At 49.5% G+C, this 17,419-nt stretch overlaps 4 protein-coding genes across 4 annotated transcripts; 2 read left to right on the top strand and 2 right to left on the bottom strand.

Moving 5' to 3' along the window:
* Positions 1–1,426: 1,426 nt before the first annotated feature.
* On the top strand, positions 1,427–3,625 carry PpBr36_11145 (uncharacterized protein; the record flags this gene model as incomplete). The annotated part of the gene is made up of 3 exons (XM_029898248.1): positions 1,427–1,554; positions 1,733–1,981; positions 2,284–3,625. The coding sequence occupies 3 exons, from the start codon at positions 1,427–1,429 to the stop codon at positions 3,623–3,625; spliced, it is 1,719 nt and encodes a 572-aa protein (XP_029743360.1).
* Positions 3,626–3,759: 134 nt separating this feature from the next.
* PpBr36_11144 (uncharacterized protein) lies at positions 3,760–4,421 on the bottom strand (the record flags this gene model as incomplete). Its single annotated transcript, XM_029898247.1, has 2 exons — positions 3,760–4,120; positions 4,189–4,421. 2 exons carry the CDS (start codon positions 4,419–4,421, stop codon positions 3,760–3,762), a joined length of 594 nt encoding a protein of 197 aa, XP_029743361.1.
* An 8,353-nt stretch (positions 4,422–12,774) lies between these two features.
* PpBr36_11143 (uncharacterized protein) lies at positions 12,775–12,897 on the top strand (the record flags this gene model as incomplete). Its single annotated transcript, XM_029898246.1, has 1 exon — positions 12,775–12,897. The coding sequence occupies one exon, from the start codon at positions 12,775–12,777 to the stop codon at positions 12,895–12,897; it is 123 nt and encodes a 40-aa protein (XP_029743358.1).
* Positions 12,898–13,443: 546 nt separating this feature from the next.
* Positions 13,444–14,571, bottom strand: PpBr36_11142 (uncharacterized protein; the record flags this gene model as incomplete). The annotated part of the gene is made up of 1 exon (XM_029898245.1): positions 13,444–14,571. The coding sequence occupies one exon, from the start codon at positions 14,569–14,571 to the stop codon at positions 13,444–13,446; it is 1,128 nt and encodes a 375-aa protein (XP_029743359.1).
* Between the last annotated feature and the right edge of the window lie 2,848 nt (positions 14,572–17,419).

Genomic DNA, 17,419 nt, shown 5'->3' with positions numbered 1-17,419 from the left:
CACCGGTCAATCAGTGTGCCTTCTTTTTTGATCGTGGCCGACCAATCGCTTCCACAAAAATCAAATAGGCCTGTTTCGAAGCCGATTGCAATTTCAAGTTGCGTGCGCCCGATTTGTGTGTGAAGTGACCGACGCAGTAAATACTGCCGCTGCCGAGTGGGATTGGAATGAGGCATAGCTTGACGGAGAACCGGATGGTATTCCGTATGCAGGGGTAAGTAAATATTGCTGCCTGTCACCCTAGTGGCTTAATTAGCCTACCTGTCGCTGAAAGCCGGTATGAAAAACTTGGAAGCATAGCAGCCTTTTGGCCCGGCCAGATTTGGAAGTGGACAAATTAGTTTAACCCTTTGTCGTTAGCTTTTCATTTGAAATGTAGTAAAAAACTGCAATGAGGTGTTTGGTGATGAATGCAAGTCAGCCCTCCAGAAGAGGTTGTCTGTATTACTCTCAGGTACATCACTTAACTGCAAACCTAGTTCGACACTCAACTGTCATAATTCGTTTTTTTAGAACCAGCGGCTCTTTCCATTCATCTTCACATGAATCACACCAGGATTTACTTGCAACTTCCCAAAAGCTAGGTAAGGGAAAGCCCAAAACGCCTCATGCTTGCTGGGTAACGTTGAACCGCCCGCTGACTACGATAGATGAGTCAAAGTCAGTTTACGGCATGGATTGTTTTATCGGCTCGGTTTGCCCGAAAACTGCATGCATCTGAGCCGCAACTCATTGGTTCGCTCGTGCAGTCCGCAAAAAGAAGGCAACTGACTAGCCTTTGGAAACCAAGGCAAGGTTATGCGGTATATGATTGACATATAAAGCCCAGCTATCATCATCGTCTGTTTGCGTCTCTGATTTCAGTAACGCAGACCGTAAATCACCTTCTGTTTGACTTTTTTCCCCCAGAGCATTGGGATGAGAAAATATGCCGAACAATCAGACTGATCAATGCCCGCAACCGGCTGGCATTGGACGGACATCCAGTCAACATCTTCCTCAACATGTTGGATCCCCTAGGCGGGGAGCTGGAGCATCAGAATCAAGAGATTCGTCTACCCCAAACGCGGACCACGACGCTGGCCTAGACAAGCGGAGAGCTAAGAGGCAAAAGCGGTCTCCTTCACAAGAACCAGCCTTGTCAATCAATGCGAAAAACGCTTCGTCAAGTCCCAGAGGTACCCCTTCAACTGCCCAAGCAACGACAGCAACCGCGCATCAAGGAACAGCAGAAGAACCGGCTACAGATCTCAACAACGGTTTTGAACCCATGCCCCGGGCGCGCAAATCACGTTGGCAGGATGTAACCCCGGCAGTGACAAACTCACAGGCGGCGGTGGGAGCCTCCACCACTCAAACGCACGGAGCAACAAATAATGCGCGTGTTGGGCCATCGGGCCAACAGAGCCGGCGCGCTTTGGGCTCAATGGGAGGTGGCGGGGTCAGCGACGCCACCGGTGAAGTCGAAAAAGTCAACGAGTTGGTAAAGCAGCCAGAGACGCGTCCTATAGGTCAGGAGCAGTTGGTGGCTGAGGTAAAAGGCATATATGCTGGGTAAGTCTCGGCCCCGGCGTGGACCAAAGCACAAGATAGGGCGGCCTCCCGCCTGCCTGCCTGCCTGCCGAAAGGGGGGTCCGTGTGACAAGAAGCCTTACTGCCTGCATTCGAGTGGCTCATCTGGAGGGAGGCTGCCATCTGAGATCCATGTCGTACTAATTCTGCTATAATCTAGTCTTGTTATGGTCGAGAACAAATGCATAGAGGTCGACAATGCACAAACCTCGCTCAATAACGATTCGGCTTCCCCTAAGCTCAACACCGACCAGTGGCAGGCTCTTATTGCCTTGCACCGGACGTTGCTACACGAGCACCACGACTTTTTTCTCGCCTCGCAGCATCCTTCGGCGAGCCCAGCGCTGCGACGACTTGCCGCCAAATATGCAATGCCAGCGCGCATGTGGCGACACGGCATCCATAGTTTGTAAGACTCCATGAGAATTTCGTCACGGTTTTCTTTTTTTGCGAGGCAGGCCAGGCTGATCCTTTGTTCTGCTTGAAGTTTGGAGCTGTTGAGGCACCGTTTACCAGATTCACTTGAGTACATGCTCACATTCATCTACTCCTCGTACTCTATGATGGCACTTTTGTATGAAACTGTGCCAGCTTTTGAATCTACTTGGATAGAATGTTTGGGAGACCTTTCACGATATAGGTAAGTACGTCTCTTTTTGTGTTCTGCTCCTTGGAAAGATTGCCCGCCTAATTGGTATTGCGTGAGTTTAGAATGGCCATCGAAGACGACGATGTTCGCGACAGGGAGGTCTGGACAGCTGTTTCTCGCGGCTGGTACTCGCGAGCTAGCGATAAGGCTCCCACCACTGGACGCCTGTATCACCATCTAGCAATTTTGGCGAGACCTAATGTTTTAGCACAGCTTTTTTACTACGCCAAAAGCTTGTGTGTACCCATTCCCTTCAACAGCGCCAGGGACTCAATTCTCACCCTTTTCGAACCCATCATGGCTGGCACACACGGTAACCTGCAACCTGTTGATCGTGCGCTGGTCAGGTGTCACGGGACTTTCTTCACCGGCAAGGGCACCGAAGATCTCGAAGATGCGCGCAATGAATTTCTTTCGAACCTCGACCTGGCTGTGGCCCAAGGCGCGCGCCACTGGCTGGAGGCAGGATATCAAATCGCCGTAACAAATCTTTGTGCACTTTTGGACTACGGCCTGCCTACCAACGTTTTCATGAGGGCATTTGACGCTTCGACCAAAGACAGCCCCATGCCGAAAACCGTAGTTGGGGACGAGCCAACTTCGGCTGAGTCCCAAGAAGCTTCAGAGACGCAGAAACCGTCCGATACTGATGATGAAAATGATCCAGTTGCCACCGTCACGGAGGCCAAAGATGACGTGGTCGACCCCAAGCGCTTTAAAGTTCTCCAGTTTGTGGAAAGCACAGATACAATTGTTCTTTCACGGCTGGGGGATTTGAACATACTTTCTTATCTCACCGTTATACTCATGTTCTTGCATCAGATGGCCATCCTGAATGGCCCAGGCGGGGCTGAGGCTAAACGACTAGCGATGTCGCATCTCGAGGCTTCATTCCCTTGGAATCTACTGACTTCATGCTTGAACTCTTTTGCAGCGGGTTTTGAGATTCCTGAGAAAGACGAGACTCTCAAGCTTCCCCGCGCAGCCGAGCAGAGACCGCTGCCCGAGGATTGGGCAATGCGAGGGCTTGTGTGGGCGGAGATGGCCTTCCCGGCCGACCATTTCAGCGTCAATGAAAACATGGAAGAAGACGAAAGGACGTTTGAAACCCCATCGATGAAAGATCAGCGTCGTGAGAGGTGTCTATGGCTCGCTTACCAAATCGCCCAGATTGGAACGTCAGAGGACGGCGTCAAAGAGGGACGTTGGATCACGTATAATGCCGACACAAAGAAATTTCGACCGGCTGCTCAGTACGTGTCGGACGTTGAAATACGTCCTCCCGTCACCAAGGCCACGTACGAGGATGCCCTCCCAGAGGAGCCCACATTGTCAGTACGAAAGCAAGAAAGCGAAAAGCCAACCATTCAGTCTGCTGAGAAGGCTCGTGATAGTAGTACTTAGGAACTCAAGGTATTACTGGTGATGAGGAGGTATAAATATACAAGGCCAATCCTTTTCCAAGCCCACTGACGACATAATTGAGGAGGCGCTTCAGGAGTTTAGTGAACACGAGTGTCAGACAGAGGATGATTCTTTTACCCTTCACGATCTGAAGAATAGCTGCCAAGGTGCATGTTCCCCAATGGAGGACCGATTTGACTCTTGTGCACAGGACTCATCGACAGGGATGGAAGACGGACTGCGCCATTGGATTGTCGGACGGGTTTGGGCTGATGGTCGGAAGCGTTTCGGGTCGGGAAAGCCTGGGGAAAAAGAGAATCCCTTAGACCAACGAGGATTTTCCCGTTAACCTCGAGAGCGCTTGATCGATGCGAGATAACCTCCAGGAACTGTATCGTCTTATCGAAAAGGGATTTGAGCTCATCAGGGTTGATAAAATGTGAGAGGTGCTGGTTCCTGTAGACCGCGGCCAGGGTAATTAGGTTGCCCCATTGACTAAAATGCATCAAACAAAAGTCAGCGCGGGGAAAGGAGAAGAAAAAGCACAACTCCCCAAAACTTACGCCTGAGCGGTACCAAAGATGTTGGTGACAATATACCGCCTCTCAGCAAGATTGTGGAAGGCCTTGGTACTATGAAGCAGCGCATTGATGCCCTTTTCTGCTATTTCCAAAACAGTTTTGTCGTTGGGATCGAGGAGCTCATTCAGGGGATCGGTCATGTCGAGCCCTTCCTGCATCCCCTGATAATCTCGCATCAGTATAGATTTGATGACTGGCCGGCAAGTGATGTTCATGGCGCCCCAATATTTGGCTTTCAGTCTAGCATCGAGGATGTTGTCGGCCGGAGTCTGGGGATCATGGTCATGAAAATTTGGCCACCAAAGATCTTCACTTAATGTTAGCTTGTAATTCTGCGGTACTTGCATTCATGGAGGGCAACCGATAGAGGGCGCAGAACCAAATCAGGAAAAATGCCAGAGTGGACCGGAGGGAGTTCAGAAGCTAGAGAATCATGAGAAACGAAAGGGCGAAGGAAACAGTCAGAGTGGGTTAGGAAAAAGTGAAGCGACAGGGAGGTGAAGGAAAACGAAAGGACAAGGGTAAAAGTCAGAGTGGGTCGGGAAAAGTGATGTGACAGGGATGTGAAAGGAAAACGAAAGGACAAGGGTAGAAGCCGGGGTGAGTCGGGGTAAAATAAATTAACACCGGCGGGTAGCCCGTACGCCGATAGCTTGGTTGTGTGTCATAAGGGACCTTACATTGGATACGCTAATTATGGCGGGCGTTCTTTTGCATGCACAAGTCGGCAAGCTGTAATCGCAGTCGCCATTTCTAAGGATGGCCGTAGAGAGACCACGAATGGTAAATAGCTGTATTTGTTCAATGGCGTCGCCCACAGCAGCTACGTGATGCCTACGAACGATCAGTCCAGATAGTCGCATTTCCGGGCCTCACACACTCATGGTGTACAATATTCGAAGCTGACCACCCCGGAATACAGCAGGGCAAAGCGGTATTTTCAGAATACTGAACACGAGCGTAGGACATACAGATGCAAAAATTACCTTGGTTGCCTTGTTCACCCAGGGTGGGATGTGGCGCTCGTTGGCACAAGCATCCCATAGTATTGTATGATTGATCAAAATCTCCTCATCTTTGCTATATTGTATTATTATGCCTTTGTTGAAAGGGAGAGAGGTAGGCTTCACTTTCTTGTTTGTTGCTCGCGCGAGGGTATCCATGGAACATGCCTTGGGTTTAGATGCTCATGGCAATGGGCTATAGAGTTAAGATCAGCTCAAATGGCTCGCACATACCGGTGATTGTTGCAAACCACAAAGGTCTACTAAAGCCAGCAGGCGTTAGTTAGGCAACTTACAGCAGATTTGGTCGTTCTTGGTGTAGTATGGTATCTCTGGCCGACGTCGAATGTGCGACTGAAGCTTGTTTATATACCGGTCACACCACTCCGCAACAATGGTCCTCCTATGACCGCAGCTGTATTCCATCTGTAAGGGGTATTGTTGGTCAGTTCTGGTTTCCCGGATGGAAACATTGCCTGGAGGTGAAGAAAGTAGATAAACGGACGAAAATCTATCCAACATACACATTGGTAGGTGCACATGATAGCCAAGATGTGCCGTCAAAGGGAAAGGAAGAAGTACAACCAAAAGGCATGCGATTCGGTCGCTTCAGGACAAAGGCTGCCTCAAGATGGCTAAGTTGAATAACGAAGAAACTCTCATAAGGGCGGCAGGTCGATAGATATGCGCTATACTGTACGGTAATATGTATCTTCGGCGACAAGATGCAGAATGGAAAGGGACGGTGTTTTCTGAAGCTGGTTTTCTAGCGATGTATACCCACGTTGACCCAAATGAGCTCACAAGACGGTCAGGGAGAGTGTAATATAGTGTTGAAATATTTACTGGGACCCCTCAGACGATCGAGCTGCATGCATTTGGAAAGGATGGTGGTTCTCCTTTCATAGCCTTGTTCCTAGCCTACAGTTGTTTGGAAAGCGCTAGTGTCTTCCGCCTTAAGTCTCCACCTCCAGCAGCGGTGCAAGCAGGGTTCGTGGACGAAGGCGTGCAAAAGTGGAGACGTAAGGGTGTAGTGGGTGGATAGGTCATGTACCCAACAGAGCAGCTAGAACAAGCCTAGATCTCGTTACTAGCCCTGGCTAAAAGATTCAACAGCTGCGTATACCACGGATCAATGTTGCCAATGTTTGGCAGCTCCGATGAGCATACGATGCTGTGCATATATGCATCGATTGTTGAGATTTTATTCTGCCCATCAACGGCTGGCACTGGCCTGAGGCGCTCCCAATACATAGTAACTACTGGCCTACTGAGCTTCGATGTCTGGTCCCCGCAAACGCCTGCGAGTCGCAAAATTCGCGCATGTAGAAGCAAAGCATATGAAAACACCGCCCTGCATTGACATCTCTTGTATGATGCGAGCGGACTTTTGGTAAGTCTGGCTCATTTTCTGAAAGTTGTCATCAGCAGAGCTTATCTGATGTGCTAGCCTGGCGAAGATCGCGATATCCGCTCTTTTTGCACCCAAAGAATACCAAGCAAGGACAACCACGAGACAAATGAACAATTTCCACAAAGTCACCGTCCGTTCGAGTCTTTGCAGGGATTCCGTATAGAGCCATCCGTCCTCCATGGCTTTGGGCGCCAAACCCTCACTGTAGAAACATCAGTTAGCTTGAAGTTCAGATGCCGAAAAGCAGAATACTTACACACTGTCGTCCCTTGAAGACTTGAGTCTTTGTGCATCTTCTGAATTTGGACCAAAAAGGCAAAACGTGCCCAATGCCAAAGCCCCGGTCAACACGATCGAGGAAAAGGCTGCTAGGTACAGCGGAAAGCCTGCTTGACTGAGGACCTTGACGAGGGTGATGAAGGCCGATTCAACTTTCAGCATAGTTTTTCCGATAGTAGCAAGCGAGTCGGATCTGCGGATTAGTCGTCTCACTGAGCGGTCGTTCGTTCTTCTCAGCGCTTCGTCTGTAACGGCATTCAGAATGGGCTTCATAAAGCCCCATAAACGTTCCTGAAGGAGGTCCAGAGGGAAGGAAATGGCGGCAAGTAAATTGTTCTCGACGTGCAGGAGAAACAGGATGGGATTACAGCCAACGCACATCAACAATAGAAGTGCATAGGGAATCCATCGATAATTCCACCGGGCATCCTTAGGGCGATGATTGCCGAGCAAGTGAGCTTTTTCAGTTGCGAACATTTTGCAGCAACATAAAACAAACCGTGTGTGGCGACTACGATACGCAAGCTGTATCTCTGGCTCAATAATACCCAGCCCATCAATTATATTCTCTCGGAACTGTGGGTGGCTTGGGCAGCGTCTTCCACTGGACGACCTGATAGGATAATGAAGCTGTGCGATGCAGATAGCAGATAGCCCCACCAGCAACCACCATAACGGCTTGAAAGTTCTAGATTTCGCAACACCAAGTCTGCCCCTGATGACACCAATGTCTGCATCCGGCCAGGGCGGCAACCAAGGTCTGATCTTCCTTATCATTTGGGTCATGAAATACGGCCAGGGATATTCAGGTGGCACAGCATTTTTGGAAACTTGCCATGCATATCGCATCCGAGTAACATGGACGTTGCAGCCTAATTTATCAAACCCGGTGTGGTCACATCCCTTTTGTTCGGCAGGATTGCAAACCTGGGCAGCGCACCCCTGTACTTGATAAGAAACCGCTATGCTTTCGTGAGGTAGTAACGTGGATCGGGACTTTGTTGTTCTGACGTTTCGCGAGCTGCTTTTGAGCTGCCCCACCCCTACCCGCCAAACCCAAGAGTTGGCCAGTATGGGTTGCCTACTTTCCTGCTACAGCAGGACCAACATCAACTGCCCAGATACCATCACTGGAGATCCCCACATAGCTAACAATAAACACACCGGGGAGAACCAGTCAGGCTCTCGTTTTCTTTTTTTGGGCTGGCTGCATATTTTCTATTCCACGCGCAGCTAGATGTTACTAGACACACGCCAGGGAGAAATTATGTGGCCAGCCAGGCACAAAACAACAAATTGTTTCTGTGCATAGCTTTCTTTCCGGCTGGTTGCAGTCATGCCGGCGCGGAAGCTTTGCGTACTGCCGCCGATGGTCAGGCCAGAACAATCTGCGGAAGACTCGGATCCAGGGTTGCCGGGCAGCGAGAAGCAGGAACAAACCGCCTCCTGATAATGTAGACAAAGTGCTCGTCATGTTATGAAAATGCGCACTTTCCGTTACATATCCCCGTGCAGCAGAAACAGTCGTCGTAAAAGGACTGATCCTACACAAAAGAATCAGTTTCGGTCTTGCAGATTTTTAACAAAAGCCAAGCCAATGCAAGGAAATTTAAGTGGCGAAGAAGCGAGGCTATGGCGGTCCTTTTGCTAAAAACGGATGGTTTCCTAATAGGACTTTTGTTCTGTTGGATGTAACGAAAAGTACCACAGTCAAAGTTCAATAAGATTCTTGGTGCTAAGTTTGTGACTGTTATAACTACTTCTAAAGCAGATGGGGCGTTCAAAGCTGCAAGCGATCAATCAACCAAGCCATTCAGTGCATCCCGTCATATCTAGCATAATGATCGGAAATTTAGTTGCGTAATCCCTCAAAACTTTCACAATTCGTAGAGATGGTCTTTTTTCTGGCATCGGGACATCAGGCTGCGAATCTTGTCAGACCAATTTAACATAACGGGAACAGGACCTTCGTCCATCGGTTTGGATGCTATACCCAGAAAAACTAATATTCAAACCCTAACCGACTAAAAAACGAAGTGACGGAGCTCATTTCCCCTTTCTACCACATATATATATATATATATATAACTGCCCATTCAATAGCTAAAGACAACTTTCAGCCAAAATGTCGTTTGCCGTACTCGTCAAATAGCGCCTGGTACTTCTCCCGGGTGGCTTCATCCCCTGTCCAGATGTCCACCGCCACAGCAGTATCGTTTTTGCCATAGCCGACGACAGGAACTACCTCGGCGACGTATACAGCCACCTGACCGCCATTGTGGGCTTTCTTGTCGATGAACTTGGCTTCGTCATTGGCAACCACCGCAGTGTAGTACGGGTGAGCGAGCATGTCCAAGAGGACCGAGGCATTTGGATATATGAACGAGGCAATACCGTCGAACGAGGTCAACTGATTTGAGGCCGGATCATCCTCGCCCGCGTTCTGTGGAAGGATCTGCCCGAATGCCTGGATCTGGGAGTAGCCAGTGATGCCAAATTTAAGAGTCAGAGGGGCAACTGTTGTTTGTGGGATTTTTTAGGTCCAATGAGTTAGACCAAAAAACACGCAAAAGAATTTACAATATCTGCAAGCTGCTAACAGCCGGATGGTTAACTGACCAATGGGCGCATGAACTTCAAACCAATGTCTTAAAAAGTCATCACGTCGCATACAGGGCTTCCTTTTGATGTAGCTTAGCATCTGCATGGAGTTGCTGGCCACAGATGGAGTGACATTAGGGACGACCATATGAGCCGCTAAAGCTGCGGGGATGAGTACAGCGGCGTATGCGGCCAACACCGTGACCTGGGTATGCATAACGGATGTGCCCGATGGCAATACAACTGATCAAAGTCGTGCAAGATGGAAAGGAGCGGTTTAAGCAGGTGGCGAATAAGGTTGTTGTTGGTTAATCAAAAACCGAGGAGCTCGCCTTTTATGGTTGCACACGACCCTTTGCGATCCACGTAAACAGGGGGTTTGGTTCGCTGTCAATCCATACAATGGCCGAGGTATCCCGATTACCCGAGACTGCTCGCTCAGCCTACGGGTCATTAGCTAGGATCTACTGTAGTTAGCAGGGATTGATAGCCCGGCAAGAATTAAATTGAATCCGGTCGCATACGGTGGTTAATCCCTTTACTGCAGACAAGGGCGGTGGGGCTGCGTATGTGAAATACTTCACGACGGTTATTTTGCAATCGTCAAACATGGGATCTCCTGAAAACTAATGTACGACAAAAATAGGAAAGACTTGGAGAGACTACATTCGAAAGCGCAGCATGTTTAACACCGCGTTGTCATGAAATTGATGATAACCAATGCGCAGATACTAATTAGCACGAGTACAGAGTTGTGCAAACTTCAACACCACATGTAAAAAAGGGAAAAGGAGTTGAATGGAGAAGGGTTATGAACGTTATGCTGACTACGATGGAACCGTACCACATTGCAACGCTTTTTAGGTTACCTGGCAAGGATTAGCTAACAGCAATCGCATTATATAACTTATACTTCCGCTCTCGTTCACTCGTCTCGATACGCCGCTTATTTTCGAGGAAACCCCAGATGATCATACCTTTCCAAAGTCAACAGCAACCTAGATTCTAAGCCATGTCTGCAAACTCTTCGAGTGGTTTTCCGGTGCTAAACGGCGTCACCGTCTTCGTCCTGCCTCCTGATGGCTATGCCACCGATTTCGAAAACCCGGCAGAACAGAGTGCGCTGGCGCACTTCCTCGTCTTTGGGATCGTTGGGCTTCTGGCGTTCATCGCGCTCTGCCAGCGCATGTTCACCAAGGTTTATCTCGTCAAGGCCGTTCATATTGAGGACTGGTTTATGTGCATTGCCTGGGTATGTAGCTGTATTTTTCCTCCGCAACTCACTATTGATATCCGTCTAGTTATCACCTGGTTATCCACTCTAACAGACAAATAGATCTTTTCCATGCTAATGCAGTCATCACAAATACACTCAATCGTCATTGGCGGCTTATGCCATCACACATGGGAAATGCCAATCGAAGTATTCGAATCCAGCATGATTGTAGGTTTTCCTTTCTGCCTGGTCTTCTGCCCCTCACGTTACTAAAACTCTGCCTCAACATAGGTCTCTTATGTTGCTGCGCCCTCCTTTATCCTTTGCAACGGCTTTACGAAAATTTCGATATTGTTGTTTTACCGAAAAATTGCGCCGATATCATGGTTCCACCGCACGATTTGGGCTACCATATGCGCAGTCAGCCTTTACACGATTATTATCGCAAGCATGCTCCTTTTTGGCTGCAAGCCCATTAGGTCGTTCTGGGTGCCAGAATTGTTGGGTACGGGTCAGTGTCTTGATGCAGCTGTCCTATACATGGCGATCGCAGTCTCCAATATTGCCTCCGGTTGTATTCTGTTCATACTGCCAACCCCGATCATCTCTCGGCTTCAAATGTGTTGCGCTCAGAAGCTCGGCGCTTTGTTTATTCTAAGCATTGCTAGTTTTACCGTCGTCACTTCGGTCTTCCGACTGCAACTTCTACCTGCGTTGTTAACCTCAACGGACATTCCCTGGGATGCAGGACCTGCAAACGTTTGGTCGTAAGTCTTTTCTTTTTTAATATTGATCTTGTAACAAAAAGCCCCAGCCTTACACTTGCTTTTCCAGCATTCTCGAAGCCAACCTTTTTATCATTTGCGGATCCATGCCCACTTTGAGCAAGTTCGCCAAACACTTTTGGGTTGCTTTTCGAGGCAATCCATCCAAAGGCGCCTCCGCCAGAGACGGATATGGTGGGGACATACGGCTCGGAAAGCACAGGTGCTTCGGCGCGCGTAACCCAGCGCTGGATGAACTTGACGTTATCGAGGCCCACTATATGGGTCAAAAAGGGGGCAAAATTCAAGGCGCGGGTACCAATACGTCTTTAGGCAGCTTTGAGACAGATTGTATGGCTGGTTCCTCAACGCAACTGACGGGTTGTTGAAGCAGTTGCTCCTATCTCCAGTCTACGGGTGATGAGGGGAGGGTGGATGGCTAATTGATCACATCAAAGAGAAGAAGGCTTTATTGATATTAGTCCTATTGGCTTGTGCGTCCTTAGCCACTTACAAGCCTGTGACTTTGGAACGTACCAAAGAACGTGTCACAGATGAGGCGAATGCCTTGCAGACTTGAGTATTTGGGCAAGGCAAGCTGGTCTCTGAAAATTAATGGGCCGAGTACCATGGAGTGACTTCAATAACCCAAAGCCTCCCATCCCCACTGGCTCCGATTTCCAGGCGAACGCCATCGTCGAATGACATGCCCGGTAGCAGCTTCCGCAACTTTTCGTAGTAGTAGAGTGCAAGCTTTTTGAGCTGCTCCTCAGTTGTGCCATTCGCCGTGAACTCGACGCTGTCGTCTCCGGATGGCTTGGTAACAAGAACGACATCTTTGACTTTCGGGTTCTCGCGGTTTACAGCAGTATGAACCCAGTGGAAGACCACTCCTTTCGAGCTGCTTCCTGGGGTAAGGAATACGCGGAACTCCCCTTTAGCCGCCAAAGATATGTATTCCTGGTGAAACCAAGGTACATTAATATTGCACTCCTCACTGGATACCTGCCCTCGTTTCCATTTCGTTGTGATAATATTATTCTGCGTGTTAACAAGTGGAAAGCATGGTACGCAGGACAGTCTTTCGCCTCGAATGAGCACGTGGGATGAGGTTGCGTTTCAGGAGCGTTTATATACTGTAATTTGCCTCTTAAACAACGGCACAAATATTTATAGAAAACGGGTAGACTTTAGGGCTTCGCCACAACATCCGTCACGCCACATTCTGCGGAACTAGTAATAGAGGTCGCCGTTATAAGGTTATCCACCGCAGCTTGCGAAGACACTAAAATGAAGCAACTGCCCTCTGTTCGCATCCGCACATCAGTCGGTGCTGGATGCTTCTTCATCTTCAACATCCATTACTGCGGCGCCTTCCTCGCTTCTCTTTTACTTTCCATGGCACTGAGGTAGAAGGTTGTTCGGCCCGATGTAAATTATGAACCGCGCTTAAACGACAAACCGCCCATTTCGAATCCATTAACGTTGCGTACCCCATCCCTCCCACCCCCAAACTAACTGGCCATTACAAAAATCGAATATCAAAAAACGTTCTTTTCAATCCGATTTAAATATAAGAGCTAATTCTCGTAACCCATTAGGTCTTTTGTTCTTGGTTTTCCTTTTGCATCTCCAAGTATGTTCTAATTAATGTGTCTACCTAGTCCTTAAAATCTCTGGATCTCTCCATGTCCCATCAAAGAGCAGCTTTGCTACGCTAAGATATCTTATGATCACAGTCTCTGCAAAACTCGAGGATTGGAAAGGCCTGCCTTTAGCGGCTGCCTGGTCAAAAGAATACGAAAAGCGGGGGTGGGCCTTACAGCCATTCCGGGCCCGACCTCTAGCTGACTACAGGAGCGCCGGGCTTTTTGCATTACTTGATACACTCCTCGGAATCTTTTATAAATCCGCGCAGCTGTTGACCCCTAACGATTAAGCACCATTTAAACGAAGAAATCATCGCTGCTGGCCAAATCGCGCAATCGACTCAGTGACAAACGGTCGTCCCGGATGAGAAGCACCAGAAGGCGTGGTCATGATGTTGGGATCCAACGACAAGGGCAGAGTGGAAGCTGAACTCCTTTGAGACCTTATGGGTGGCGAGGCCATGTGGGTCGTTACAGGCGATTGTTGGCCATCGACGCTGCCGCGGCGCCATTGGATGTGGAAGGGCTGCTCAGGGGCGTAGTTGTCGAGTAGTGGATCGTAAGGGTATGCCGGCCTTTCCGGAATCAGGTCCGACATGGCCCGCCTGAGCGCCGGGAGCGGGTTCATGCTTCCAAAAATGGGAAAAGCAATGCTTGTCGCCGTTAGAGGCGCCTCGGGTGATGCAGACAGGGGCGATTTGGCTGTCGCGGCCGACGAGACGGGCCTGAGGATCGTGTTAACGGATGGCAAGGGTGCAAAGGTAGCCCCTATGGGTTGGGCAGCATGAACCTGGGCAGTGGATCGCCCAACGAGACCTCCGGATGGTCGCCTTCCGCTTCTGTCAATCGTGAATGGTCTTAAGGGTCGTCTGCCTGCCGCAGCAGGTCTGGGATCAGACCTAGACCTTGACGACTCTCGATCCTTCTTAGATGCTTGTTCGCTTGGCTCCTTCTGGGCCTGCTTGTCCGTTTTCTGATCCTGGTCTGACTTCTTCTGCTCATCTGCCCACTTGAGCTCTTTGAACTGCGAGCGCATAACCGATTGAACCTCGGGTATGGGCTCCAGTGGGCTGATGGGACTCCGCTCAGCAGAACGGATTAAGGAGCCACTGCTATGACTAGTGCTGCTCCTGGCGTCGGCTGGGAAGTAATCGACGGTAGAACGACCCGATCTTGATGGCTCCATGGGCAAGTCGGCCGTGGAAGCCGCCTTCTTTGAATTTGGATGAGTGGGGGCTGTCTGCAGCGGTGGAAGGTCTCCAGTCGGTTGGAGTTGCTGCTCTCTTTGGCCTCTGCTCGTCGATGCAGCCCCGGGAACCTGTCGCGGTCTTGGGTCTGTGCAGCGACTCGCGAAGCCTCTCGAAAGGCTTGATGCCTGTGGCCAAGCCCAACCTTCGCGAAGAGGACGACGGTCTAGATCTGCAGGGAGAGGCCCCATCTCTTTCAGCCGAAAACCTGTCGGCAAACCATTACGTGTTAGTTGAAAACCAGTCCTAAACCATAATTGGTTGGGCTCCTCCTTTAAAATGAATCTTTAGGAAAGAACGAAAGAAGAGAAAAGAGCAACCAAATAAATGCAAAATGACGCAGGTGTGTCGAACCTCAGTGCCGCCCGCTCGCACGCCAGGTATCGAGAAGCATGCCAAAGTAGTCTGACATGTGCGTCAACAAAAGACCACCCAATGTGATGAGGGTGCAACTACTTTCATTAGTATCAACCAAATACTGGATCAAGATTGTTTGCTTACAAAAGCTTCAAAGCCCACATCAGCCAGAAACCTCTTGGCGTCTTCTGTCGGGTTCGAAAAGCACTACTTTGCCGGCCATAGCAACGAAGTTGCATATATCAGATCAACATGTCTGGATTCTTACAAAGAAAAACCGGTTAAAGCTTGGGTTTGACCAACACCCACATTTTAATAATCTGGTTACCTCTCGAGTCGAAGGCATCCATGCGCTTTTGAAAGGACATTTCAAAAAGTCTACTTTAGATCTTTTTGAGGCTTGGAAAGCTCTCAAACATGCAATGCTTAACCAGCTTAAAGAACTTCGTGTCAATCAAGCTAGGCAGCAAATTCGGATTTTGATAGAACTTTCTGGGCTTTGTACAGTGCAGTGTGAGGTTGGGTGTCGCACGAAGCTCTTAGGAAGGTCGAGGAGCAACGAAACGGCTTATGCCTAACACTACTCCCTTAACGAGCTGCACCGGTGCTTTTTGTCGGACTATGTTTATGGGAACAGCCTCGATCGATGTATCAAAAAGCGGTGTGACGAGTTTGACGTTGTCATACTATGGCCTCTAGGTGGTTCATGAAGGAGTCGTCTGGTCGACCCGATTAAGCATTTCTGATGGGATTTCTTCGGTATCGTCCTCCATGAGAACGGGATCTGAGTTTAAAATTCTTTTGAACCAATCTTGCCCTAAAGCTGGCCCTCGGAGTCCTGCGCTCAGAACGAGGGAAGGGGCTACAGGGAACAGTATTGTAAGGTGCCGTTCGGCATGTGACATTTGGACCATGAGATGACCAGACCCTAACCCTGACCCCTGGCCAACGGCCCACCAGGGTGATACCTTTATTTACGTCGCGTCAAGCTCAGAACTTTGTTTGTTTCCTTTCTTCTCCTCAGAGTAGAATCTTCGTCGATAGGCGCCAATAGACTAGCTTCCGTGCTATGCTTACCCTGGCCGTGACACAATTCTACTCTCTAAAGAATCGCTGGCCTAGCGATTAACAAATAAGGCGCAACAACTTATCTTTACGCCGCTGGCGAGCGACGAAAATAAATCCGCACCCGACAGACCCGACCCGACCGGAGTTCGACAGGAACGGCAATTCCAGTCCCCGACCACGACCGATCCGACCTATGCCCAGGCTGAAGGACCATCCACCTGCGAGCAGGAAATCACAAAGATTGATTACGAACCAGACGGAGCAAACAGACCGCCCCATCGACGACCCGACCCGATCAGAAAGCGAAACAGACTTTCGCCCAGGCACCAAGTCCAGTGTCGAGGACGAAATCGAAGTTGCATCTTCTTCGCGGTCCCCGGAGCTCAACGTGAACGCACAAGAAAACAACCCCAGAATGATGGGCGACGCAAACGACCCAGCCAGCGAGATCGCTAGGCTAGAAGCGGAAATACTTAGGCTAAGAAACGCGTTGAGAAACGACACACCCAGCCCCAGGCCCTACAGAGAATTAAGGCACCGAGAGCCATCAGTGGAAAGTGCATTCGGCGGAACGAGTTTCAAAGCAAAAGGGATGGCCGCTTGGCCAGCCTTTACCGAGTTCCAAGGAACAGGCGGCATCAACCCTGCTTACAATGACAAAGCAAAAGCCAGAGCCGATTCACCCCCAAAGTTCGCAGGAGACAAGACGCAATTTGATAGCTGGCTGATAAAGGTGGCCGACAAATTCGAAGAAGATGTCGCCATTTTTAGGACTGAGAAAAGTCGGATGCGTTACCTGATGAATTTGCTCGAGGACAAAGCCGAGAAAGCAATGATTACTCGTTACGTTTCAGTTACACGCCCCTTTTCATCAGCAGCCGAAATGATCCAAATCCTAGAATCCATGTACCACGACCCCAACCAGTCCATAGCTGCCAGAGAAGCCCTTAAGAAACACGAGTTTGAGCTAGGCAAGGGCCAAGATATCCACGAGTTTATTGCCACGTTTAATTCACTAGCCCAGCAAGCAAAGGTTCGGGAAGAAGACTGGAAGCAAACCTTGTGGGGATGTATACCCGCCGACCTCGATCACCGTCTGCTGCACGATAGTGAGAACATCGACATAGACTACGAGACGTTTTGCCAGTACGTTACCAAAGCCGTCTACAGCAACCAACTGGCACAAGAAAGGCGCAAAGACCGAGAGAGCACCGACAAGACCAGCACGAAGAACGAGACCCGGAGCAGGCAGAAAACAGCTTCGACGAAAGTCCGTTCGCGCTACAAGCCCAAAGATTATCAAGGGGATAGAACGGAACCAATCACGATGGCTAAGGCCGGTCGCTCACTGACTTATGAGGAGAAAAAGGCGCATTGGGATGCCAACACCTGTTTCATGTGCGGAAGGGGTGGCCATAATTCCAAAGATTGTCCCGAAAAAGAGAGAATAAGGGATGTCAAAGCAGTGAAGCCGAAGCAACAAACGAGTAGCTTAGATTCGGAAACCACAGACGAATCGGGAAAAGAGTGAGACCGCCGCAAGCCTCCTCGGTGGTCCAGATGTCTACGATAGCTCAGATTGGTAGTAACCCACGACCTAAATCTTTCATCATT

This window comes from Pyricularia pennisetigena (assembly GCF_004337985.1).
Source record: "Pyricularia pennisetigena strain Br36 chromosome Unknown Pyricularia_pennisetigena_Br36_Scf_16, whole genome shotgun sequence".
Lineage (NCBI taxonomy): Eukaryota > Fungi > Ascomycota > Sordariomycetes > Magnaporthales > Pyriculariaceae > Pyricularia > Pyricularia pennisetigena.
The sequence above is the reverse complement of the archived record's forward strand: the minus strand, read 5'-3'. Positions and strand labels throughout refer to the sequence as shown.